We start from the raw sequence: 26,460 nt of genomic DNA on the forward strand, positions 1-26,460 counted from the left end.
CAAAAAGGATCACAGCAGCAGCTCACATGACGTGTTCTGTTGTGAACACTTCTAGAATGTTGTCTTGTAGCTGTGTTTACTGGTTCTCACCACTTCTACAACATTCCCTTTCCATTCCGCAGGTACGCTTGATCAGACTTCAGTGGATATGGAAATGTCTTTACTAACCATCCTTTACTAAACCCAAATAAAAGGCCAAATTAAGTTCCAGGTCCTCTGAGCCACCAAGGAATGTATCATACCCTGTCTGTTCCTTGCGAAACTTGAAAGGAAGCCAGCCCTCAGTCTATTTACGGACGAGGACACAGTATCAGCAAGATTAATGGACCAAATTAAGGGCTTGAACCAAGAATCCAATCTAAATGTCTTGGCTCAAAAGCTCCTTTTTTTGCTATACATGACTCAAAATGAAGGCAAAGTCTATGCTTACAATGTAGACACAGTGACGTCACCAAGTTACAGTCTCACCTGTTCATTTTTTCTGTATGTTCTAGAGAGATGCACATTTGTAGGGAAGAGAGAAGGGGCGTGTCCTTTCTCTCACATTTCTCAGTTTTCAGAAGATTTCACTAGCCCTGGACTGTTAGGATTTTTTTTTAAATCTCTGTTCTACTCCCATGCCTTCATTTTTGTCTTTCTTTTTCTACGGCACAACTGAAGCTCAGAAAAATAGAGTTTCCCAGAGTCACACGCCATTTAGCTGCAGGGTGTGGCCAGTACCCAAGAGTGAGCATCTCTGGGGGGGTCTTCAGGAACACAGACCCCCTAAGCATTCCCTCTAACACTGGGCTGAGCAACTAACTCACTTCTCTCCAATAACGAGAAAGAACCAAAGACTGTCATTCTCTGCATTCTGCCTAAAAGCGGGAAAAGTAAACAAAACCTATTACACTTTGACCTAAATCCTAAATTTATCCTAGTCTCCATCCCTGTAATGTGTTGCACACAAGACCACCACCAGTCCTTATCTCAAAATCCCGGGTGTCTGTCTGTCCTCTGTTTCCCACCCCATTGTGTGCTTTTTGTCTCAGTGCAAAACTCCTCTTCTCGATAAAGAACTTAATAAGCCTTGGGGCATGCATCAGACTAAAACAAACAGCCTTTTTGGTCTGTAAAAACATTGCCATCCGATGCATGTAGTATCGGCCAGAGAGAGGGGGATGCTGAGAGGAGCTCATTCTTGAAGACCTTCTCTCCAATGACTTCCCTCGTGAGTCAGTCATACAGCATAGAATTTCCCACAGAGAGATTAGGAAGGCTTGTGATAGGATGGTTTGAATTTTCCAATGGGTAGTGATTCCTTCAAACAGGGGAGAGTAGTTGTTCCTCTTCCCCAACTGCCTGAGAGGGATGGTGAGTTACAGCCTCCTCCGTAAATACACACAAGGTATCGCTTTGTTCAAGGGTCAGCTGGGCATCCTGAAATTTCTATCCCGGAAGCTCAGGAGACTATGTGACCATATAACCTTGTGTTTTGCGACAGGCATTTCTAAACTTTCTATTATAGAACTTCATCTTTCTGCGCCACTAGAAACCTAAGGAAACGTCAGCATATGATGACATGTGTGGATGACCACGTACGTGAGGACTGCTGTATGCCCAGGGTTGGCATCTGCTTTTGCTGGACTTCACGGACTGTGCCGTCAAGAACTGACCGCCTAAATGCTTTTACCTTTCCAAACTATGGCTTCTCAGCTTCCTGAGTTCACACTCCGGGTGAGCTTTTATTTTTGCCTACCTCTGTAGTTCGCAGTCCAGGTTTCAGCCTCGTCAAAATGTGTGTCTCCCCCAATACCGGGTCCGGGTCCGAAAGCATGGGCTATGATTCCCCCTCTGCCATCGAAAGGATTGAAGTCTCCATGAGCTTTTGAAAGAGTAAAGACAATTAGTCCTTCTTTATAGACAACAGGTCGTGCCAATGACACAGATGAAAGAAGTCCACCTCCTTTACCTCCAGATGCAAATCCGATCATAATGTCAGCCTCTCCTGAGTGAATTTTCCTGAATTTCAGGGGAGTCACATCACTCCATACTTGAAAAGCTTTTTGGATGGCATAGTCAACATCTGCAGGCTTCATGTCAGGAGTGTAACTGTTGATTCTGTATGAGAGGGAGAGGGAGAGGGAGAGGGAGAGGGAGAGGGAGAGGGAGAAATATATGGGAACCATGTGTTAGTTCTTATTGTGACACCTCACTTCTGTCTGCATCGCTGGAGAAAGAATCTTCTCGTAAATCGATACTCTGGATAACCAAACCCCACATCATTAACTACTAAAACGTGTATCCTTGGACAGCTTCCTCCTGAAACAGAATCTAACTGGATTTCTTCTCATTTATGATTTATGGGTTTTCTCTGCGAAGGACTTACATTCATAGAAGCCTATGCCTTTTGTCCCCACTCCCAGACGTCTGGATTTATCCATCTTGACTATCCTATAAAATGCTCTCCTGTCTCTTGTTTATCATAGATATAGCTTAATTCTCCTTTTATTTGAAGGCTTTCTACTCTGCTCTGGGTGGACAAGCCAAACAGTCCCTCTTTGAGTGAACAATCCCCCCTTCCAGAAAGAACGAATTTTAACACAGGGATGGCGTTGACAATCGAGAGAGGCTTCTCACCTACTCTCAGACTTGGGGCTGTATCTAAATGGTTCAGGCTTCTGGAAGTCAGACCTCAGGGAAAGGAGAAAACCGCCACGACGTTACCTGTAGGTGAGAAAGCGTTTCCTCCACACTGGCCTCCCTGCCAGTGTCCTGAACTCGTGGACATCAGGCACCCCACATCGGGGCATGTGCATCATGTCCAGAGTAGAGGCGTCCAGTCTCCCAGTCACTTTCAGCCCCAAGAACTGCTGCATTTCCTGAAGTTTATTCTTCATCAAGTTCGGACTGACTTTCATTTTTGTCACTGGAACTCCATCCATGACAAAACCGTAAAAGGTTTCCAGGTACCTCTGGAAAGATGTACTTCGTTAGACGCTCTACTTTAGTTAGACGTTCTACTACACAGAAAGGTTTCTGAGGCACCTCTGTATATATGACTCAACGGTACACTGATGCTTCTGAACCAGGTATCAGGCAATTAATTATAATGAGAAAAAAATCTTTATTTTCTGTGCCGTCAAGGTGAGTCATAAACCATTAGCGATTTTGATTGCTGGCAGCCCACTGAAAACACCTTGATGTCTCCCTACCTCTCTGAACGGGCTTCTATTTTTTTAAAATATATTTCAGCATCTAGCACATCACAGCATCAAGTAAAGAGCAAGACCTTCATTGTCAGGATGCACAAATTATTAGTTTAAGTTGGGATAAAATTTTCCTGCTTACAAATCCAAAGCTCAACACAATGGACAATGACGACAAATTCAAAGTGAAAAGAGTCTTGGAAAACGGGGAGAGCATCCAAACTCAGAGGAAAGAGACAAATGGAAAAAAAAAATCCTGTTTTTTATTTTTAAATTTTTTTAACGTTTATTTATTTTTGAGACAGAGAGAGACAGAGCATGAATGGGAGAGGGTCAGAGAGAGGGAGACACAGAATCTGAAACAGGCTCCAGGCTCTGAGCCATCAGCACACAGCCCGACGCGGGGCTCGAACTCACGGACCGCGAAATCATGACCTGAGCCGAAGTCGGCTGCTTAACTGACTGAGCCACCCAGGCGCCCCAAAAAATCCTGTTTTAAAAAAAAAGCTCATGAAGAAACAGCTGGGATGACTGAAGGTAACAAGTCGTCTTGAAAGATCATGGCGGGCGGAAGCGGTTAAATAATGAAGCCACTGTTTAAACCTCAGATTGTTAAATGACATTAAACGACGATTGTAAAACATAGACCAGATGTACGACTCCAATTATTTTTTAACTAAAACTCTTTGGCCACAGCTTTTTAGCAAAAGAAACAAAGTCATCCCCCAATTTTATAAAACTTTCAAAACCAGTACTTCTCCTACATTCGTCTTTGGCAAAGAAAAATACAGTGTTCAAAGCAAAGAGCCGCCTAAACCAGTTTGCAACTAGTCCGTGTCAAGAGGAAACTGGTCAATGCGATCAATTTTGAAGACAAAAGTCAGGCTGCGTAAATGCTGTGGGGTCAGTACTTACTTCAGCGAAGAGCACATCATTCTCCTCAGAGCCTGTGGAGTTAGTCAGAGGAACGGCTCCAGAGGCAGTGGCCTGTAGGACCAGCATCAATAGAGGAAACTTCATTCTCCACTTCTGGAGGGTTCTCCCCAACTAACCCTGTTCCTCCTCCGTGCAAAGTTCCTCAAATGTCCCTGCTTATATAGCCCTTAGGCCCTGTTCTGTGAATATGAAATCCTGAGTGACTCACAGTTGATATCATCCCTTGACTTATCTCAAAAACCCGCAAACACAAGCACAGATATTTTTCTAGGACCAACAATGGGTCAATTAGCACCGAACTCATGACTCAGGCAATTCAGAGTATATTTCCTCAAAATAAAGAGGCCCTATGAAATAAGGCATTATATGAGGACCACTAAGCACTACAATGTTACAGTAACTTAGAAACTTATGTCTAGAAAGCTCAGTGTCTGAATTTTTGCTACAATAATTTCCTTATATTTATTATAGGCAAAATAAGCTTTTTAAAAAACATGTAAAAAGTTGGATGCATAAAGGCCTTTTTTCTAACTTGGAAGAATCCTCTCCAAGTTGAGTCTAGCTCCCTAGAGAACTGCAATGTATGGAGACATTGTGTTGAACAAGGAAAAGTCCGTAACATCACGATGCTTTGATGTTTTGTTCTGTGTGCAGGCTGTGGAGACAGATCCCAGAGGCGGATCCCGTGCCTCCCTAACTGGCTGGAGTCAGCAGCTTAAGGTCAACTGTGTAGGGGGAAACGTTTGCTCCCGGAATCGATCTCCCTCTCCGCTCAGCTCCCCCCTTTTCCCTTGATGTGGTTGCTCTGTTCGCACAGCATCTGCCTCTCAGTCAGTAGGGAATGCTCGAAGACGAGCATTAGATTCTGTCTAAGAATCCAGGAATAAACCACGATGGTGGAAGCGTGAGCGGTGGGGCTGTCCCCCGATTCTGTGTGAACGGTCTGGTGGTTGAGGGGTCGCATGACACTGGGTTAGGGTTCAGCCATTGCTGTCACCCACCTCCCAGTGGGTCCCCAGCACTTCCCTGAGGCTGATGCTCCGGAAAAACAAGGGATCTGTCTGCCCTACAGCCAGCATCCCACCTCCAACTCTGCCCTTTCAGGCTCTCTGATTTGACCTCTAGGATCTTCAGCTGTTTCGTCTGAAATGAGGCTGATAACCTTCACCTCCTTATGCTTTTGTGATGATTACACAAGACGGTGTATCATAAATACCAGCGCATAGTCGTATTATCCGTCTATAGTGGTATAGACGAATATTCAGGTCCTTTCTCTCGGCCCAAAAGGAGAGCATCATGCACCTTTAGGGTGCACCCAGGTGAGGCTGTATGCCCCACGAAAACGAGGATCAAGCAGAAGTATTGGAAGGCAGTTCTGTCAGATACTGAACTTAAGAATCATTGGAGAAGCATGATGGTCTGGCTAGGAAGCAGCAGAACATGGGATTTAGAGAAAACATGGGAGGGGCTGGTTCTCTGGCCACAGAGCATTGCCCCACGAGGGCAGGGTCTGGTTGCATTGTTCAGCCCTGTATTTCTGGTGCCTAAAACCACCTTGAGGTTAGTAGGTGCTCAAGAAATAGGTATGGAGCAATCTTGTTGGAGAATAGGGCCGGTAGAACAACAGTACTGAACCGTCTTTGTGGGAGCTGTTGTTACACAGCAGGTGTGCCCCTAAACCTCACTGAAAGCACACGAGAACCCATTGTATTCCTAAGCAGGAAGGGGTTGGGTGTGGGGAAGACTTTCAGGAAGTCTAGAAAGCGTAGGATGTAAAATACAAGGTAAAAGCCGCCCAACTACAAAGGAAGTGAAAAATGTCCTCACTGGAAGCTGTCTTTAAAAACAAAAAACAAAAAAAAAAAACTGGGGTAGCTGGTGGCTCAGTGGGTTAAGTGTCCGACTTTAGCTCAGGTCATAATCTCACGGTTTGCAGTTTTGAGAGCCACATCAGGCTCTGCGCTGACAGCGTGGAGCCTGCTTGGGATATTCTCTCTCTCTCTCTCTCTCTCTCTCTCTCTCTCTCTCTCTCTCTCCCTCCCTCCCTCCCTCCCTCTCTTTCTGCCCCTCCCCTGCTTGCTCCCAATCTGTCTCTCTCAAAAATAAACAAACATTAAAAAAACCCCACAAAACCCTATACTCAAATTGTAATAGTTTCTGGTCTTGGCTTATCAAATGCCCCAAATGGGTTAAGTATGAGCAATAAGGGCCATTTGGGCAGCCATTGAATGTTACAGGGGGTGTGACCTTAGGTTCTGGGGTCAAGTCAACAAGCTTGAGAATCTGAGCTCATGTTACGATCTTTCACAATCACTGATCTCTTTAGGACTTAATGTCTTCGTTTGTGAAACTGGAATAAAAATAGCAGCTACCTGCAGAGTTGTTGCCAGGATTACCTTAAATTACAGGGAAAAGTACTTAGTCTAATGCCTGACACACCTTATGGTTTCAGTGAGACTTCAGGAAGTCGTGCTTCCTTTACTGCACGCTTAGGCGAGACACTGAAAAGAGGGTGGTATTGGGGATGAGAAGGGAAATCACGTGCATGTCCAGACCTCCCTCCCACGTTAGGGTCACAAAAAGATTGTGATCCAGGCCCAGCCTGGGAGCTGAGGGTCCCAGCAGGCACATGGCTTCCAGGGGATGCACTGAGGGGGGTCAGAATCAAGGGCAACGCTCCCTGTAAAGAACGTCTACACAAGTACAGAAAGTACCCCAGGTCGGAGACCCTCATAACGGGGACAACTTGCTGGAAAGACCTTCTTATTGAAAAGCAGATCCAATAGCACAAAGCTTCCCTCTTACGCTGTTTCCCTCCTGAGCCAGATACCAGGACATTCTGAGGCATGTCCCCGATATAATCACCTTCAACTATTCGGGGCGTCGTCCCTAAGGATCTAGAGGCTAAGGGCAGTGTGGTCATCGGGGAGGACCAGGGAGGAGACACGTTCCCCAAATATAGAAAAAAATCCCCCAGCTTACCCTTTCACCAGTTGCGGGGAGAAAACTTCAGCTAGTTAATCCTCTCCTTTTATGGATGAAAAACTGGGAGTCCAGAGAAAGGAAGTGAATTGCCTGAGGATTGCCTCAGGGAGGTCTCCTGACTGTCCTGACTTGTTGTCACAACAGCCATGGTTCTGTCACACCTCACGGGTTTTTCTGCAGATTTCTGTCTTCCCAGGGTTATCTTACTACCACAAACCACTATGCGTGTCCCTGTGATGCCCTCAGTCCTTTCCGTTGAAGCCACGCTCTCCCCTTTGCTGCTGTGGGGCCCGGAGGAAGCAGACAGCCTGAGACACTGTAGGGGATCTGGATGCCCAGCAAGGTGGCAGGCCCCGTCCATCCCTGGAGAATCACCTCTGCGCCCCTCCCCCCTGCCCTGGCCTGGGCCGTGGTCACTGCCAAGGTGGCTAGCTGCCAGAGCCCCCCAAGAACTGGCCCAGAGCACCCCCGAGAAGCGCGACATGAAGAGTCAACCAGTTGTGTGCACTTAAACCTAACTTCTCCGTGTCCCTGCTTCGTTTCCTTCATGGGTAAAGTGGGGACGATATTAAGGTTGTGTGAAGAACAAATGACATAATTCGTGAAAAGCATTTATCTTCCTATGACAGCACCTCAAAAATGTTCATTCTTCGCCTTTACCCTTTACCTCTTGTCCCTGAATGTTGGTCATGTTAGGGTTGGGTTAGACCCGCTAACCTTTCACCTAAAGACCAATTTTCACCCACAAGACTATCCATGTACATCCGGCACTGAATCGAAAACAGCCTGGAGAAGAGCGGATGTTGGTGGGGGGGACAGCTTGAAGAGTCCCCTCCACCTTCTTCCAGAATGACCCGGAACTTGACCCGACCTGGAGCTGCTACTAAGCCCTAAGGCAGAGAATGTCAGAGTGACTGGTCAGAAATCTGCTGCCTTCAAATGGCTGCTCAGCCCTGCATCGTACCCGAGTTCACCAACCCCAAGCGGAAGGTTGTGGCATGTTGGTGAGAAACCCAGAGTGTGTTGGGTTCGGGAGGGGGGCCGGCCCCACGGGGTGCAGCCCACAGAAGGGGCGAGGAGGGAGGAAACACAGAAGGTGAAGGTCGCCATGGTTTCTTTCCGCGGTCCCTTTCTTTCCCCCTGCAAGTGGCTCCCCCTCAAGCGACCATAAGCCAAGGCACAAACTGCAGCAGGAAGCCAATGTCTGACGCGCACATCACAGAGTAGACACAGTGTGAGAACATAAACACGCGTGCTGTTAGCTGTCTATTTTCCTGTTCTTGCTCTCCAACAACACGGTAAATACCCAGGGGTGGAGATAAGGACGCAGATATCTCCCCACTGGCTTCAGTTGTAAGGCCTGGCTTCACAGGAGGTTCAAAGCTTGGGAAAGAGACTTGGCCTCAGACCTCGGCTACGCGACCTACACACTGCGTGGCTTTGGGCAAGTCATTAACATGCAGCTCCCAGATCCATAAACGACTGTTGGGAGGATGAAATAAGAGGATGCATGGAACCGCCGGGCACTGCTCCCGGCACCTGAACGGTCTGTCCGTAACCTCTTGTGCCACCCACGCAGGGCCCCCCATAAACAGACAGTTGAGACCTTTCCCCATGAAATGTTCACACCAGAGATAAACTGTATCTGTTCAGGGGCGCCTGGGTGGCTCAGTCGGTTGAGCGTCTGACTTCGGCTCAGGTCATGATCTCGTGGTTTGTGGGCTCGAGTCCCGTGTCAGGTTCTGTGCTGACAGCTCGGAGCCTGGAGCCTGCTTCGGATTCTGTGTCTCCCTCTTTCTCTCTGCCCTTCCCCCACTCACTCTCTGTCCCTCAAAAATAAATATATGTTAAAAAAAAATTTAAAACTGTATCTGTTCATATGCCACATGGATGTCTGTCCTTTATACATAAAAAATAAGATTTTTTTGCCCCAGGGACCAATTTCACCCACTGAGGAGTGCATTGCTCCGCTGAGAATGTATGTCCTACATGCAACATACTCCACACTCCTGGGTTGGTACCAGACCTGTGATACCACTTCTGCCCGGCCTGACACGACACCTCACGTCTGATCTAGGCAGTCTCTGGAGGAGCACATCAAGCCCAGAGGCCTGGATCTCAGAGAGACTCTTTAGACCACAGAGGGCAAAGCTGTTGAAGCATCACTGAAAAGTATCTGCATCTGCAGAAAAGACGGATTGGCTGTATTTGTGGGCCAGATCAACGCAGAGGGAAAACCAACCAGTGGAGAGAGAGAGGGGAAGAGATTAGAGACAATCCGCACAGTTCCCTTCGAGAGTGGGACAAGGTAATTTTTAAACTACGTGATGTTCTCCTATGTTTCTCTCCTTTCGTTCAAGCTCCACTCAAGCCGCTAGCCAACTCTGTGGTTTTTGCCTCAACCTTTGTGACGTTGAACATATTATGCTCATTCTGACTTTTTCCCAAGAATCGAAATCCCCCGAAATGGTTACCGTTTGGGAAGAGAGGGATGTTTTCTTCACCGAGCCAATGCCGGAGGTGGTTGGGGAGCCTATGGGTTCCGGGCACCATGATGAACTGGGCCCTGCTCAGTGGGATGAGGTGGGACCACAGAAGCTATCATCGCAAGGTGCAGCAACGAAGTGAAACCCTGGGCCTGAGGCTCTGGCTCCCCTCAGGGGTCCGGGTCCTGTGGCCACAGGAGCCACAGGCAGCAGAAGTCAAGAGCACGCGGGCTGGGCGAATCGATATGGAGGGCACGGAAAGCCAGCATGACTGACTGAATTTCCTGCCAGTCCAGTGATGTGGAAGCTCAGACTTGAAGTTAAAAATTTAAAAACGCATCGTACCTGGCACAGCTGGACTGAGGTTCATGCAGGCTACATGCACCAGCTACTTAACACGATCCTTTCTGCAGAGTGGGCGTGGCCTATCATCACCATCATCATTGTTGCTGCTATCAGCATACTTTCAGCATAATTTTTTGAACGTTTTGTCTATCTTCTCCAGAAAGTGTATATATTTTATAAACTAGCGATTGTTGTAGACCCTGTCTTAGCCCTCAAAGAACACAAAAGGATAGTGTTACTAAACAGTCAATACCTAGGCATCGGAGTTTAGAGGAGGAATTCAAATAGAAACATGGAGGCGTCACCATAGCCCAGGTCCTCTGGGTCCTCTAGCCCGGACCTAGAGGAGGAACGGGCTCACATTTCCGCAGCAGGAGTCTCTCGTCTATGCATGTCCTTAAATCAGGGATGATCCCAGGCAAACTTAATGAAATATTGAGATGCCTGCCCACCTCAATTCCTGAGCCGTTTCCATCCAAACAAGTTAGAGCCCTCGGAAGCCTCTCTTGCTCTCAGCTGCCTTTCAACAAACTTTTCTACCAGATATTGTTCGAGGTCCCCTGAAAGAGCTACAGTATAATGGACCTTTTCATTGCCATAAAGCACTCTAAAAGACATAAAGAACTTCAAAATATTGACCTAAGACTCTCCGCTGGAAAAATGTGCAGTCATAACCAGTCTCTACCGGAAGATTCGGAATCAGCACAGCTAGCCTATGAGGGAGACGGTTTCTGAGTGAGGACTCTTCCATTGGAAGCCCTCTTATTATCCAAAGTTGGGATATGCCAGGGTCGTGACCAAAAGTGCACTGTATGGGATCCTGCTGGACAATGACATGGGCCCACACAGAGGAAGGGAAGGGGGGCACCTAGGGAAGGGAAGGCAAAAAGAAGGACGGGGACACACACACACACACACACACACACACAAGGAGGAACCGAATGAAGCCACCTGGGCATGGCTTTACAAAATTCCGTGTGGAACACTTTCTGTGCATGACGGCTACCTAACGTAACTTAGACAAACACAGAGAAAGACAGGCTCTTCCTTAGTACCAAGGAAATTCATGAAGTCAGGTTTCATATCTTAGTTTCACTATGAATAACAAAGCTCTTGGGATTTCCAACCCAAGGTCGCCCTAAAAAGATCTACTCTGTGGAGACAGCAAGGAACTTCCTCCTTTCCACCACCAACTCGATCAGATGATTAATAAGTCCTGCAAAGAAGCATGAATCATGCTGAGAATTCATTTTACAAATGGAAAATATCTCACAGTGAGTGACAATAATGTCTAAACAACCATGATTTAGGCATCCGTCAAGGAAGTTCAAGAAGGTCCCTTATGCATCTAATCACATTCTTGTCTGCTTCTGGAAAGACCAATCCTGCTGTTCATCAGCCCCAGGGAAGCTGGCCTTCTGGTGCCTGTCCACAGGTATGTTCTGGTCACACACTGCCCGCGAAGCCCACTCCTTTGCTTCAAGCCCTGCTCAAGCCTCTAGCACGTTCTGTTTCTCGCTTCCACATTTGGGACCGAGCAGATGGTCCTCCTTCTGACTTCTTTCCTGGAGCCTAATTCCACTGGAGGAAACCAGATTATGTCACCCCCAAATATGTCTCTTTGGCATGAAAACTGTTTTGGGCTGAAGACGATTAAGCAATGGCAAAGGCAGAAAAAGTTCCCCCTTTTCTGCCTAAGGGCAAGATCCAAATCCTCCTTTTACTGGAGTCAGGAGCCCGCACACACAAACCTCACTCCATTAACTTCCCTCCACATTTACCTTCCCATAGCCTGCCACCCTGGGAACACTAAAACCGTTTTTCTCTGTCTTGTCATTTCTCTGCAAACATACTGTTCTTTGTTGAACATGGACGTACGCTGGAATTCTAAGCCAGCGTTCCGAGTTACTTCTCTTCTAGGTTTTTGCTGTGTGCAGTCCACAGCTGCTGCTTTTCTCTTGGGAAGTCTCTCTTACTGTTCAAGAGCTCCAGCTGAACGCCTAAGGCGAATAGAGGTGAAGTTCTGCCTCCCCTACACCACTAATGTGGACTTAGTGGGTTTCATCTCAACTTTTAATCTAGTCCGTTGGTGCCAACGACATGCCATATCCTTGTTGAATCTGCCCAAACAAGTTACATGACACAGAGATCAGGATTTATGTGCTTTCTATGTCCAAGTTCTTTACATAATACTTTTTTAAAGTTATTTATCTCGAGAGAGAGAAAGCACGGGGCAGGGGCAGAGAGAGAGACAGAGAGAATCCCAAGTAGAGAATTTCTGTGCTGACAGGGCAGAGCCTGACACGGGACTCGATCCCACGGACTGTGAGATCACGACCTGAGCCGAAATCAAGAGTCGGGCACCCCCTGAACATAATTAATTTAATGGCTACTGTAATTATACACCGAGAATGAGAACTGCCACCTGAAATAAAAATAAACCAATATTTTTCATTTTATCACAATGAAATTTAAATGTTTTTCTCTGATTATATAATAATGCATGCGAGTCATAAAATATTTGAACTACAAAAGATATAAGGAAAAGAATGGGGCTCAACTTTGTGAAACATGAGGAATAGAACATCAGTCAACATTCCATGCGTGAGATCACTGCTACTGTAGTCGCTGTGCTTTGCATGTCTCCGTGCGTAAATGCACATGCAGCTAAGTCCATTCAGAAGACTTCATACTGTGCATGCAACTTATATTACGGACACTTTCTTTTTTCAGGGCAGGGGACTTGTTTTTTAGTGTGTTTCACACGTGTGCCCCTCGTTTCTTCTCTCTCCACTGAATAACTCACCTCTTCCTGCTCTCTGGTTCCTCTTCATTAACAATCCAGATACAGACTTCTATATTTTTCCTTCTATATATATTCTGTATTTTTCCTTCTTGATCATATTGTATCATTAAAAAGCCATTCATGAATCAGGCAGCATCCCATCCAGCATGTAGAGGGGAGCTCTACAGAAGAACTCTGTTGAGCTACAGAAAAGGAAAGTGTTTCCAGGAGTAGGAAAAAGGAAAGTATTAGCAAAGGATGTGTTGTTTTAGGCGAGGTTGCCTTCCTAGGGGTCGAGGGGCAGATTACCTCCTTGTGTTGACCAGGACATTCCAGGCTGGCTGGTTAAGGTCACACTCCGGGCACACTTCAAACTGTAGTTAAGTTAGGTATTAAGTCTGAGTTTACTGAGTGAGGTGTTAGTGTAAGCAATGCCATTGCCACTGTGGGCCTGTGGTTTGCCTTTTAACAGAACACGCACACATCTAAGGGAGAAGGAAGTTTGTCATGATTTGTTCTATGAAATGGAATTATATTACATACATTTCTCTGATTCTTGCTTTTCTCACTAATGACTGCCACATAGAAACACCTCCAAGGCCTCCAGGATAGATTCAGACCGCCCTTAAAACATCCCATTACTATACTCCAAAGTTTAGGTGCACTGCACTCTTCAAGGCTTTGCTCACTGGCACATGTGTGCTCTGTTTCCAGCTCTTCCCTCCGCAGAAGGGAAGGGGATCCTAAATCCACAGTACCGGAGCACTTGGCTTCCCTCTGGGTCACAGATTTGGGAAGTAATTTCTGTTTTCTCCATATGGCTGTCTAGTGACTTTTGTGGAACAGTAGCTCAGAACACTTGGAGATTATGAGTGTCTTCAAAACCTCTGATGTGGTTTGTATACACAATGGAATACTACTTGGCAATGAGAAAGAATGAAATCGGGCCATTTCTAGCAACATGGATAGAACTGGAGGGTATTAGGCTAAGTGAACTAAGGCAGAGAAAGACAGATATCATATGTTTTCACCCATATGTGGATCTTGAGAAACTTAACAGAAGACCATGGGGGAGGGGAAGGGGGAAAAAAGTTACAGAGAGGGAGGGAGGCAAACCATAAGACACTCTTGGACACTGAGAATAAGCTGAGGGTTGATGGAGGGTGGGATGGAGGGGAAAGTGGGTGATGGGCATGGAGGAGGGCACCTGTTGGGATGAGCAATGGGTGTTGTATGGAAACCAATTTGACAATAAATCATATTAAAAAATAAATAAATAAAATAAAATAAAATAAAATAAAATTCAATCACTAAAAAAAAAAAAAAACCTCAGCAAAGTGATAAAACCTCTTAGGAAAATGTACTCACCTTTTTAAAATTACTTATAATTTTAGTGGCCTTGGTCCCTGGTGAAGAATTCTTGAAAATGAGAAAAATCATGCACAGCAAAGATGATTCTGCCATGGTCCTAATCATCCCCTAAATCTCCAGACCTCTTCCTTGTGATGGTGGCCTGTAGCAGATGATGGGCTCGTAGCACAGAACAAGCAGGCAGCTGAGAAGGCGATGCCCACCCCCTTCTCTGTAGAAGGAGCAAGGGACCTCACAGGCCATTGGACAAATGTTCCTGCACATCCTGACATGTGTAAACTTAGAGGCTTCTAGCAGGCGATTGCTGCCTTCCATGCAACCTGATTATTAAGCTCTTATCACTTGCGGGTCCCTTTATTCTCACAGACTGTCATGCCACCTGTCACTGTTGACGTTGCTTCAGTTCTCATTCTGATAGCGACAATGGGCATAATGACTCCTTAAACCCAGATCATTCAATGATGTGTAGGGGACAAGGACAGGTCCCTCCGACACTGGTCACTTTGACATGCAGATTATTTTGAGCTGAAATGATCAGGAAGAAACTTTGACCTTCCTCCTCACTGCCTAAAAGAATAGAGAGGACCTGTTCCAGGAAGAGAACGGTCACCACACATAACCGTGTTATGATATGAACGAGTGACAGTGGACAGGGAGGAACCCGGCGAGGCCTGTTTGTTCAAAGCCTTCTCTGCATCCCACTCTTTCTGATCACCCAGAAAATTCTGTTACTAAACATGTCCTTTTTTTCATCCTCCTGTGAATTCATTCCTCCCCTTTGAAGGCCCCTACCTCTACTGCCTTCTGCTTTTCCAGGATGACATTTATAGCTCACTGTGCCTGACTGCCTTTAGAATCTCATGTCTGTGTGGGTTCCCCACACAAACGAAATTAAATTTTATTTTCTCCTGTGAATCTGTCTCCTGTCAATCTGATTCTTAGTCCAGTTAGAAGAATCTTAAATGGCAAAGTAAAATTTTTCTCCCCCACAGATGCACACAATCTGAATTCCCCACACCTTTGATGCTTGCCTGTTGGCTGGAGTTCTAATGGCAAAACGTAATCCCAAACTCCAGCCAAGAGCTACCTTCACCCCCCCGTTCCCATCTCCATAGGACAGGAGGAGCACTTGTATCACAGACTGATGGGTGAGAGACCAAGAGCCTTCCTGAGCACCAGCCCCTGTTTCTGTAGTAACAATCAACAAGTGGACTGGAGATGCTAAGGTCAAAGTACTAGACTCCATGTGTCACCTCTTCTGTATGTTTCTCCTTCCTCAGGTGTCTCTTCAAAGGTAGAGGCTGGCCCAAGGCCAAAGGGCATCAGGGACAGACCAGGTCCGATGTTCTACTGAGCCACGGATGGAACCCTGGTATCCACATGTGGTATCACCTTTGGAGTATCTTTTGCATTTAAGCACTATGTAATTTTCAATAGCAAGTGTCCTCTGTTTAAGTCACAGTTTGGTGGGATCGATCATTACTTTACAATGAAGTGAAGGGAAGGAAAATTTCTGCCTCTGACCTTCAAGGTCTTCCAGCTGGACTAAGAATTAAATTTACATGAGACAAATTAACAATAGAAAAAACCAGTTGTATAACGTGTACATGGAGGCCCAATAATGAAATTGAGACCCAGAGAAGTGACTGATGCAGACACCTGTCATAGTTTCGAGACAAAGAAACCATAAATCTGTGAGGCACTGACTGAGAAAGGAAAACTGAACTGTGGGATTTTTAATTAGTAAGGAATCCTCAACAGACTTTGGACTGGGGGAGCACATCAGTAAAAAGTGACAAGGGTTGTTTACACAGGCTGCTTGGCTCTAAACGTCCCATCTCTGGTGATGAGGATGTGTCTTTACGTCCTGGTACAAGGACAGCAACTTTCACTTGGAGATGTATTCCTGTGTCCAGGGCGGCAGAGGAGGGTCTCGGTGTCCTTCCTGCACAGGCTATCTCTTAAGTAACTTATTTCAAATAACTGATATGCCAAAGTGGCACATTTTGGGGCAGCCTGCCCTTGGCCCCCACATAAGAAATACACAAAGAGAAAAATGCCACCTACTGGGGTCTAAGGTGGCACAGTATTCAAGAAAACAGCGACCTCCTCACCCCAAGGAGATGAGGTATCAGTGGGGGACCACCGAACTGGTGATGTGTGACGAGGAAGGGATCCCTCAGGTCACCCACCATTCAAGCACACCAATCTGCAGCCTACGGCCGGGGTAAATCTGACGTGAAGAAGGCACAGAAGAGGAGACACGACAAAGGCCAGGAGGGTCCCCAGGGAAGAAACGGAGGGAGGAACCTGGGGAAGTTTTAGAGCTAATGACCGTGCAGATTCTTTTGCTAGATGAACCTTGATTGAGTTACCTTAGGCACCATGCGAGGGAGAGTGGACAACTCAGGGGAAACCATTTTAAGAAAAGCAAGTTCATGTCACAGGCTGCTAATGACAGGATATCCCAATTCCTCAAAACCCCATGTCAGAAGACGGCACACACGAAAGTTGCCACTGAGTGGATTTTAATGAGTCAACCAAACGTTCCTGTAAGACTGGTACCGAAAAGTAACACCAGATTCCCTGCTATACTCATACCCTGGGAAAATCCACTATTTTGATAGATCATATTGCCGTTTTTTGACCTACTCCTCCTAGTTTTCTGTGGGGAAAATCTGCGCGGTGAGCAAATACTCTAATTTCAGCTTCTCTTGTTATCGTTGGCACCCGGGCGGCAGCATCTGGCCGGGTTTCGACAGTGACAGGGATCCCTTCACATTTTCCTTCTTATTCACGAGTGCCAGCACCCGGCTGACCTCGGCTCCTCCCGGGGCCTCTCCTGCCTCCCAGTCCTTGGCATATTTGCCCCTTAGCATCTCCCTTTGGCTTCCCCGGGAGCTCAGACAGAGGAAAGCCCATAAAGGTGGGAAAGAGGGACATTGTTGGAGCGAGTGAGGACCCAACATTCATGAGGGGGTTCTGTGCGGCAAAACCTTGACTGGACACTGTAAACACGTCATCCTGTTCAAGCCGTAATGACCCCAAGAGAGTGATATGATTCCCATTTTGCGGATGGGTTCCACGAAGCTCGGAGAGTTTTAATAATGTGCAGCGGTCAACCAGCCAGTGAAGTGGAATTAGGATGTGGTGTGTCCCCAATGACCGAGCCCAGAGTCTGAAGCCTGGAAAGCTGCCTCGAAGGTTCTGTCCTAAGTCTGCAACCGTTCTCCTCATCAGAGAAACAGAGACGGATTCTCCCAGTTTGTTGTGTTCTTGTCATTTTTTTTTTAGAAGATGCTGTATCCAGAGCAATTTTGCTTTTAGATAAAATTTGTATTGCTATGTAATATATGTACAGAGAAAAGTATCCAAATCCTAAATCTCAAATGATTGATCTCAAAGTACCACTCATGTAACCCTAATGGGGCCATTTAATTTATTTAGTGCTTTTTTCTTCTGAAGTTTCTTAAATTTCCTAGCTATTGACTATTAAGGGACTTTTTTATTAGTGAGATGGATTCCCAATTTTCCTCACAAAGAAATCTGGCCCATTCACATCTGGCACCAACGAAAAAGTAGCCATTGCACAATCAGGGGTTTTTATGCCTCTGTGTCAAACAAGTGTCTCCTTTGTCTCTGGCCAGGAAGATGCCATCTCACCACTTGTGTCACAGCCCTGAACACACATTCCTCCCATCATCACTGCATATGCTCGGGGGGATTGAAGGAATATGTCTGTGCTTTGAACATTCTTTCATGGACTTTTTTTTTTCAGTTTATTCCTTCGAGAGAGACAGAGAGAGTATCCGCAGGGAGGGGACAGAGAGAGAGGGACAGAGAAAATGCCCAACAGGCTCCACACTGTCAGCGCAGAGCCCTCCCCACATGGGGCTTGAACTCATGAAATCACGAGATGATGACCTGAGCCAAAACCAAGAGTCTGAGGCCTCACCTACTGAGCCACCATGGCACCCCTTTCAAGGACATTTTAGCGTTCCTCGATGGCTCTCCAGGCCTAAATCTGAGAGCTCTCCCAGAGGCACCACATTCCCACCACCAGAGCTGACTCTGGACAAGGCTGGGGGCTTTGCTGATGTGTTCACTGATGCACCTGTTACCCTGAGGATGAGGGGCTGCGGTTCGGGGGACACAGGTCCAGATCGAAACCCAAGCAGTGCCCCCACATGCAGGGTGGAAGCAAGGGGACGTGTGAGGAAAAGGAAGACACAGCTACATGACCTGGAGGAAAACCATTTCCTACCAGGGCCAACGGACTGAGCTGTTCTGTGTTACACGGTGATGACTCCTGGCTGCTCCTCCAGAAAGCCCACAACCGCCAGTCCACAATCAGCGTATCTGTTCTCTCATCAACTTCTCAAGAAGTTGCTTAAAACCTGGTCACCGTGGCCAGTGCAGGGGTGAAGGCGAAGGGCAAACAAAGCTGTGTGGCCGTGTGGTGGCAGTTCTTCTGCTTTCCCAGCGAGCAGACCAGCGCCGGGCGCAGAAGACATGCCTGATAAATATTTGATGAGGGAGGAGATGAGGGCAGGACACCTCCGTTCACCCAATCTCAAAATCTTCCATGTATTTAGCTGCGTATTAACCTCAGGTCAGCAGACGGTCCTCCCACTGGCTCACCACCACCCCGAATCAATTTCCAGGCCCGGCCACCAAACATCCTGGTAACCACATGCATCTCAGGCCTCCCTTCATCCCATCTGGTCCACATGCTTGTCATTTTATACCTGGAGTCTGGACCCTCTTCTAACTGGTCTTTGAATCCCATTCTCTGTGTGAGACACGGTGTTGCCCGAAAGTTCCCACAGTCTCCTTTTTACGTGGTGTCCTCTTTCTCAAGATTAATGCATCAACTAAAAGGGGCTATCTCGGAGTAGGGGGGATTACAGCTGATTTGAACTTCTTGCCTTGGGCATTGTTGTGCTTTCCAAATTTTCTAGAATACAAGTTTTATTTCAAAATTCCAAAGTATATATTTTTTAATTTTTAAAAAATGTTTTATTTATTTTTGAGACAGAGAGAGACAGAGCATGAGCAGGGGAGGGGCAGAGAGAGAGACACACACACACAGAATCCGAAGCAGGCTCCAGGCCCTGAGCTGTCAGCACAGAGCCTGAGATGGGGCTTGAACTCACAAACTGCGAGATCACAACCTGAGCCGAAGTCGGACGCTTAAATGACTGAGCCACCCAGGTGCCCCATATTGTTTTTTTTAAAAAGGTAATATTCTTTCAACCACTAATTCCATAAATATTTGCTGAGTGTATGCTAGGCATGGTGTTAGGTTCTGGGGACACAGTCTTGCTCCCAAGGGGCTCACGGTGTAATGAGGGAGGCTGTCCTGGGGTAATGCCCTGGGGGCCCTATGGGGATCAAGCAGTGAGTATGTTGTCGTGGAGTCTGGGAAACACACAGGAGGGGCAGGAAGGGCTTCCCAGAGGAAGTGTAAGGGGAGTCTTAAACCAGGCGAGCATATAGACGGAAAGCAGGGGCTGAGGCAAGTGAACTGGGAAGAGAGTGTGCAAAGCCAGAGAGAATGGCTGGAGCTGAGGGGAGTGTGTGCTTATGTATGTGCAAGCATGTGTATGCATGCTTGCATGTTAAGTGTGTGCATGCATGCGTGCATGTGTGTGCGTGTGCATGTGTGTGGGTGTATGCGTGCATGCATGTGTGTTGGGGAGGGAAGGTATCTCTAGGGATGGGACTGCAGAGGAAATCAGGAGCGTCGATGATGCAATGGCTCCAATTCAATCCTAAGGGCACTAGGAGGAAATGAAGAATTTAAGCAGAAACAGGAAAGGGTTGAATTTTCATCAGAAATGTCTTTCTGGTGGCTGCGTAGAGAGTGCATGAGAGAAAGGCGGAGTTGTAGCCCAGTTTTCCAAGGTCAAATTTCTTGGTCATTCAAAGTATGACAAAGACATCTCTCTGATCTGGCCCCTCCCTTCTTTTGCGGACTTCTCCCACATGACCCAGGAAGGGTATGAAATACCCGAGATGGGAGTGTCCCCAGTGGTGGGTGTGGCGGTACTGGGTGATTTCCTGGGGGTGGGGGGAAAGCTTCCTTTCCATCTAGGTGAACCCCTAAATACTTACCAGAGGATCTCCCTATTAGCTCACAAATTATACTCTCTCTTAAAGGCTCATTCCTCAATGTGAACCAAAGCTTTTATCAGTTATTTTTACTTCAATTTGAAACAATCTTAGATTCCTTTTTAGTGATTCAATAGATGCTTTTTTTCTGCTTTAGTCCTCTTTTGTCCTAGCCAGAGGACAATGATGACGTGGTTTATTGTCCTACAGGACAATAAAACCACCACCATCGGGGTTATCTTTCCTACTGGACAGAAACCACTGATAGTGCTGAGAGGCAAAGATTATAAATTAACACGTTGCTTCTCTAAGCCTAGATTTTAATCAATAGTGAATAACAGTTCAATAAAATTGCATTCTCCTACCTGATTAAATAACCCATGGGCGGACCCGTCACATGATGCCCTGATAGGACACTAAAAGGACATGCTGTCTTCTGCCCAGGTTATAAGTTTTGTCATTTTTTAAAACAAAGGCTTTGTTCCCAAAAATGTCAAGAGGTGAGAATGCCTATGGGTTCTTGGGCCTGTGTGGGAGGCAAAGTGTTGAAAAGTAGGAGCCAGGAGAGCCGGCTGTCCCTGGGAGCTGGGTGTGGGGTGCAGCTCTGGCACTGCCTTCCCGTGTCTAAGCAGCTGTCCCCTTCTCGGTCAGGTGTCCAACCTACACTATGCATTTGACCTTCTCACCCAGTAGCCCCCACCTTCCAAAGGAAATAATAAATTTCACATTATACTTTGAAAAGCACTTAAGAAGGCAACGTCCAAAACACACCCAAAGAACCAAAGAAATGAGAAAGTGAACCCGTGTTCGCCCATCTTAGCAGTAAAATAATGGCATCTTATTCCTGGCTTGATTTGAGGGCTACTGGAGAGGTTCAACATTTTTACACTCATGCTTTCCTTTGCATTTCCTGCTCAGGTCGTTAGTTTTCACATTTCTTTCTTCCTTTCTTTCTTTCTTTTTTTTTTTACTGAGTTAATTTCTTTCATCTTACAAATCTGTAAAAGCTCTTTTATAATTATAAAGGAAATGACTCTTTATTTATATTCACAGCCAATATTTTCTCCTGGTTATCATTTTGAGTCTATTTACAATATCTTACAGCATTCCAAACAGTGGAGAAGGTTTTTTATGTGATAATACCTGCCCATCTTTTCTCTTTTGGCTTTTAGTTTTCCTACATTGTTTAAGTGCGTCTTCTCCACTCTTAAAGTGACCGGCATATTCTCGTAAACTTTCTTCTAACATCTTTTATATTTGCTTGTATACAGCTCTTACATACGGATCTTTAACCAAAGCTGAATTTAATTCTATATGTAGCATGAAAAGGAACCTAACGTTTTTCTTCTCACAGCCAATTGTTCCAGGATTGCTTTTCAAATTAACCATCAAGTCCCCAATAGAATTAAAATGCCACCTTTGTCCTACACCAAGTTCCCTTGTACGCTTGCCTCTTCTTAACGTTCATCTTGTTATAGGTTAATTCCTAAACCCTTGTAAAATCCCCATTTTGGACACAGGCCAGAGTTTCTTCAGGTTCCTGTAAGTGTGCATATGATTCACTACTCACAGCTGTCTAGACATGTCCACTGGAAACAAGCCTGGTTTCCCCGAAGCTCTGGGACCATACAGCTGTCCGGCCGAATAACACCGCTGTGGTTCTCGGTTCCACATACATCTCTACGTGGGCTCTTTCTACAGGTTAACCCTTTCTAAACATGACTCAGCTAACGAGCAACATGTTTGAAGGAAAAGTAGATAAAACATCAACATCTGCTTTGTGGTTACCAGGGGTGCTGTTTCAATGTGGACACTGGGTGAATGCACGTTCACTGCGCAATGTTGGTTCCGCACCGAGCACGGGCTGTGCAACAGGTGCTTCCCAGGCACTGAGGATATAGCAGTAAACAAAACACACACAAATCCTTACCTCATACCATATACGGTCAAGCACACGGCTCGCTTAACATTCACATATGCATATACCTCTGTAACCACCTCCCATAGCAAGAGAGAATGGTCCCAGCCTCCCAGGCTTCCTGTTCTCCCTCCCTCCACGGGAAAGACCCCCCGCAATGTAACTACTACCTGATTGGTATCAGTAAATATTTGTTTTGCCTCAATATCAATAGAATCATAATATGTACTATCTTGTGTCTGACTTCTTTTACTCATGTTGTCGCGCAGAGCTGAAATTTATTATGTTGTGTGGTATCCCATTTTATGAACATGTCATCAGTTTTTTAATCTATTCTAGATATGTCATTATGTCCAGTTTGGGGATATGGGGAATAAAGGTGGTATGGACATTCTTCTAAATGTGTATGGGTGATCATATAACTCATCTCATTTCTCTGAACTCAGGAATGGATTGGGCTGGTTCAATTATACATACGGTATATTGATATATACAGTCAGTTATATATAGTCAATTATACATACTATCTATATAGTATCATCTATAATATGATGTCTTGGTGTCTTTTATCATCCTGAACACCAAAAATTTTGGGGGGATGTATGATGGTATCTGTCCACCTTTTCTCTTTTGGCTTTTAGATTTCCTGTGTTGCTTATAAATCTATCTGTATGTTTGTATATATAATAAATGTATACATGTGTTACATAAATGACAAAGAATTCATATACAAAGTACATAAAAAACTCCTACCGATCAATAAGAAATTGGTAAGACAATTCAGTTTTTTAAAAAATAGGCAAAAACCTAGGACACTTCATAAAACAGAGACTATCTAAGTGGTCAATAAGCATATGAAAACCTAGCAGTCGGGAAATGCAAATTAAGATCACAGTGAAAGACGAGTACCCAAGCTACCAGGATGGTTAAGATGAAAATGTCTCAACACACTGCCCAAAGCCAGCTAGAGATTTGGAGCACCCCCCATCAAAGCACCACCAGCACTGTTCACAGAGGTAGAACAATGAAATTTGTATGCAATCATAAAAGTCCTCAAATAGCCAAAGCAATCCTGAAAAAGGAAAACTGGAGGCATCACAGTTCCAGATTTCAAGTTATATTATGCAGTGGTATTGATTAAAACAGTACAGTACTGACAAAAAAAAAAACAAAACAGACACATAGATCAATGGAATGGAAAAGAAATGCAGAAATGGACCCATAACTGTATGGTCAATTAATCTTTGATGAATAAGAAAGAATAACCAATGAGAAAAAGACAGTCTCTTCAACAAATGGTGCTGGGAAAACTGGACAGCAACGTGCAGAAGAATGAAACTGGACCCCTTTCTTATACCATACTCCAAAATAAACTGAAAATGGATTAAAGACCTAAAAGTGAGACCTGAGGCCATAAAAATCTTAAAAGAGAACACAGGCAGTAATTTCTCTAACATCAGCTGTAGCAACAACTATATAAGTCTCCGGAGGCAAGGGAAACAAAAGCAAACATGAACTATTGAGACCTCATCAAGATAAAAAGCTTCTGCACAGCGAAGGAAACAATCAATAAAACTAAAAGACAACCTATGGACTATGAGAAGATATTTGCAAATGACATAGCTGATGAAGGGTCAGTATCAAAATATATAAAGAACTGATACAACTCAATACCCAAAAAACAAGTAATCCAATTACAACAATGGGCAGACGACATGAGAAGACACTTTTCCAAAGAAGACATCCAGATGCCTAACAGACACATGAAAAGATGCTCCACATCACTCATCATCAGGAAAATACACATCAAAACCACGATGAGATACCACCTCACCCCTGTCAGAATGGCTCACATTAACAACTCAGGCAACAACAGACGTTGACGAGGATATGGAGAAAGAGGAACCCTTTTGCACTGTTGGTGGGAACGTGAACTGGTGCAGTCGCTATGGAAAACAGGATGGAGGTTCCTCAAAAAGTTAAAAAGAGAACTACCCTGCGACCTAGCAATTGCACTACTAGGTATTTACCCAAAGGATACAAAAATATAGATTCAAAGGGCTCCATGCAGTCCAATGTTTATAGTAGTGTTGTCAACAACAGCCAAGTTATGCAAATAGCCCAGTGTCCACTGACTGATGAATGGATAAAGGAGATGTGGTATGTATGTATACACACACACCACACACACACACACACACACACACACACACACACACACACTGGAATATTACTCAGCCATCAAAAAGAATGTAATCTTGCCATTTGCAACAACATGAAAGGAGCTAGAGACTATAATGCTAAGTAAATAAATCAGTCAGATAAAGACAAATACCATATGATTTCATTCATATGTGGAATTTAAGGAACAAAACAAATGAGCAAAGGGGGAAAAAAAAGAGAGCGAGAAACCAAAAAATAGACTCTTAACTATAGAGAACACACTGATGGTGGGGTGCCTGGTGCCTCAGTTGGCTAAGCGTTCAACTCTTGCTTTCGGCTCAGGTCATGAGCTCATGGTTTGTGGGACTGAGTCCTGCATTGGGCTCTGCACTGACGCGTGGAGCTTGCTTGGGGTTCTCTCTCGCTCTCTCTCTGCCCCTCCACTGCTCTCGCTCTTTCTCAAATAAATAAACATTTAAAAAGAGAGAGAGAACACACTACCAGGGGTAGTGGGAGGGGAGGCGTATGGGGAAAATAGGGTATGGGAATTAAAGAGTACACTTTAAAAAAATTTTCAAAAGAAGACAAAGAAAATAACCTCATAGCTCCAAAGGTTGGATATGGTTTGGAATAGTCAGAATCTCCTACTTGCCTGGGAGCTGCGTCAACAGGTACAACCATTCTGGGAACAAAATTGGTAATATCTATTAAAGCTAAACATGCCTTACGGCTGAATAATAAATAGAATTTTTCAAATTTAAAAAATACAGTGTATAGTGTATTTGACGTTTACATACCAGGAAGAAAAACAAAGCAGTGACAAAGAGCAGAGAGGACAGGGAGAAGTCTGAGATGTATTTTCAGTGACACGGCATTTGCCATGTGGCAGGTCTCATGTAAGTAACTGGGTCTATAACAGAGGGACAGGATGAGTCACCTGTTGCTCATGCATTCCCAAGGAGAGACGGCCCGTTAACTACCCCTTGCAGCATCGTGGGACGAGTGCTCCTCTCCACCTGGCATGGCTATAAGAAGGGGCATCACGAAGGTCTGGAAAATTCAGTCCAGTCTCCAGTCTGAAACCGTGCAGGAAGGCAGAGCTTTGGAAGGAGAACTGAAAATATGAAGCCAGAGGCAACGTCACGGAGCCTGTGGAAATGTGACAAGCCACGTCCAATGCTCCCAGGCAAATTTTGACTTTTTCTCGAGGCAGAACTGACACAGTATTATGCTAGAAAACATACACAATCTTTCTTTCCAAAGAGGGAAGGATGAAGAAGGAAATCAGTCTTGTCACAAAAGTTTAGGGTCCGCTGGCCCTGAGTCATGTGCCAGCCTTTCTAATGTGATGGTGTCGGTCTCCAGGTCTGCTGAGAGCGGCCAAACGCGTCTTGGAGCTGGGTGTCATGCAAAATCTGAGCTGTATCAGCCCTCCCAGGATTGAGGAGACAGAGAGCGAGCCTTCTGCTAGGCCAGCCTCAAAGGAAGAGAGAACAGGAGCATCCTAGGCTGATCTCCAAACCATACTCTTCGGGAGCTTAAATGTTACCAAGTAATTTTCAGTCAGGCACGCCATTACCCTAGAGCAGTGAGTCAACTTCTAGTTCAAACAGAAAACTCTGGATCCCTGGGACGTGGGGAGCTTCAGTGATATCTGTAATATTTTCTTTCTACCATAAATAGACTAACTAGGGTAGACATAAAATTATAGAAATAACGAATGCAACAAATTATTACAATATACATTAAATATACACATCATAATACATATCATATATAAATATATAATAGATTAGTTTTTAGAAAAATAAAGAAAACAAGAGCGTGAGGCAAATACCACCAACTCAGAGTATCTAACAACACGCCCACTGCCTGGGTTTGCAGGATATGAACTGGAGCTTGCCTTTTGTGACAGTGGATCACGGGTGGCAGAGGCGAGGTCCATGACTGGACAGTGGATGGTGGTGGGACGGAGACCCACGAGGAGGAAGTCGAGACTGCAGAGCGGAGGCTGGAACCAGAAGCCACCGCCCAGAGGTACAAGCACTGGTGAAGCATGAGGAAACTAAGCCACAAGCAAAGTACGATACAAACAGGTGGCAGGACACACCTCCACCAGGGCTCCGCTCTCATGTGCCGCACGGGCACCCGGTTGGCCAGGGAGAGAGC

The 26,460-nt window shown here is 45.5% G+C and overlaps 1 protein-coding gene across 2 annotated transcripts in view; it reads right to left on the reverse strand.

The window, feature by feature from the left end:
- Window positions 1-26,460, reverse strand: part of MMP12 (matrix metallopeptidase 12) — a 50,185-nt gene that overhangs the window by 14,617 nt on the left and 9,108 nt on the right. Inside the window, exons 1-4 of one of the 2 annotated variants that reach the window (XM_058686529.1) lie at window positions 4,104-4,250; window positions 2,707-2,954; window positions 1,952-2,100; window positions 1,739-1,864 (exon numbers count right to left, since the gene is read on the reverse strand). In XM_058686529.1, coding sequence (XP_058542512.1) covers window positions 1,739-1,864; window positions 1,952-2,100; window positions 2,707-2,954; window positions 4,104-4,208 — 628 coding nt within the window. In that variant the 5' untranslated portion in view covers window positions 4,209-4,250. Of the gene's footprint in view, window positions 1-1,738; window positions 1,865-1,951; window positions 2,101-2,706; window positions 2,955-4,103; window positions 4,251-26,460 lie in introns of those variants that run through there. The other variant, XM_058686530.1, reaches the window with a different exon arrangement.

The sequence above is a fragment of the Neofelis nebulosa genome, chromosome 10, assembly GCF_028018385.1.
Source record: "Neofelis nebulosa isolate mNeoNeb1 chromosome 10, mNeoNeb1.pri, whole genome shotgun sequence".
Taxonomy (NCBI): domain Eukaryota; kingdom Metazoa; phylum Chordata; class Mammalia; order Carnivora; family Felidae; genus Neofelis; species Neofelis nebulosa.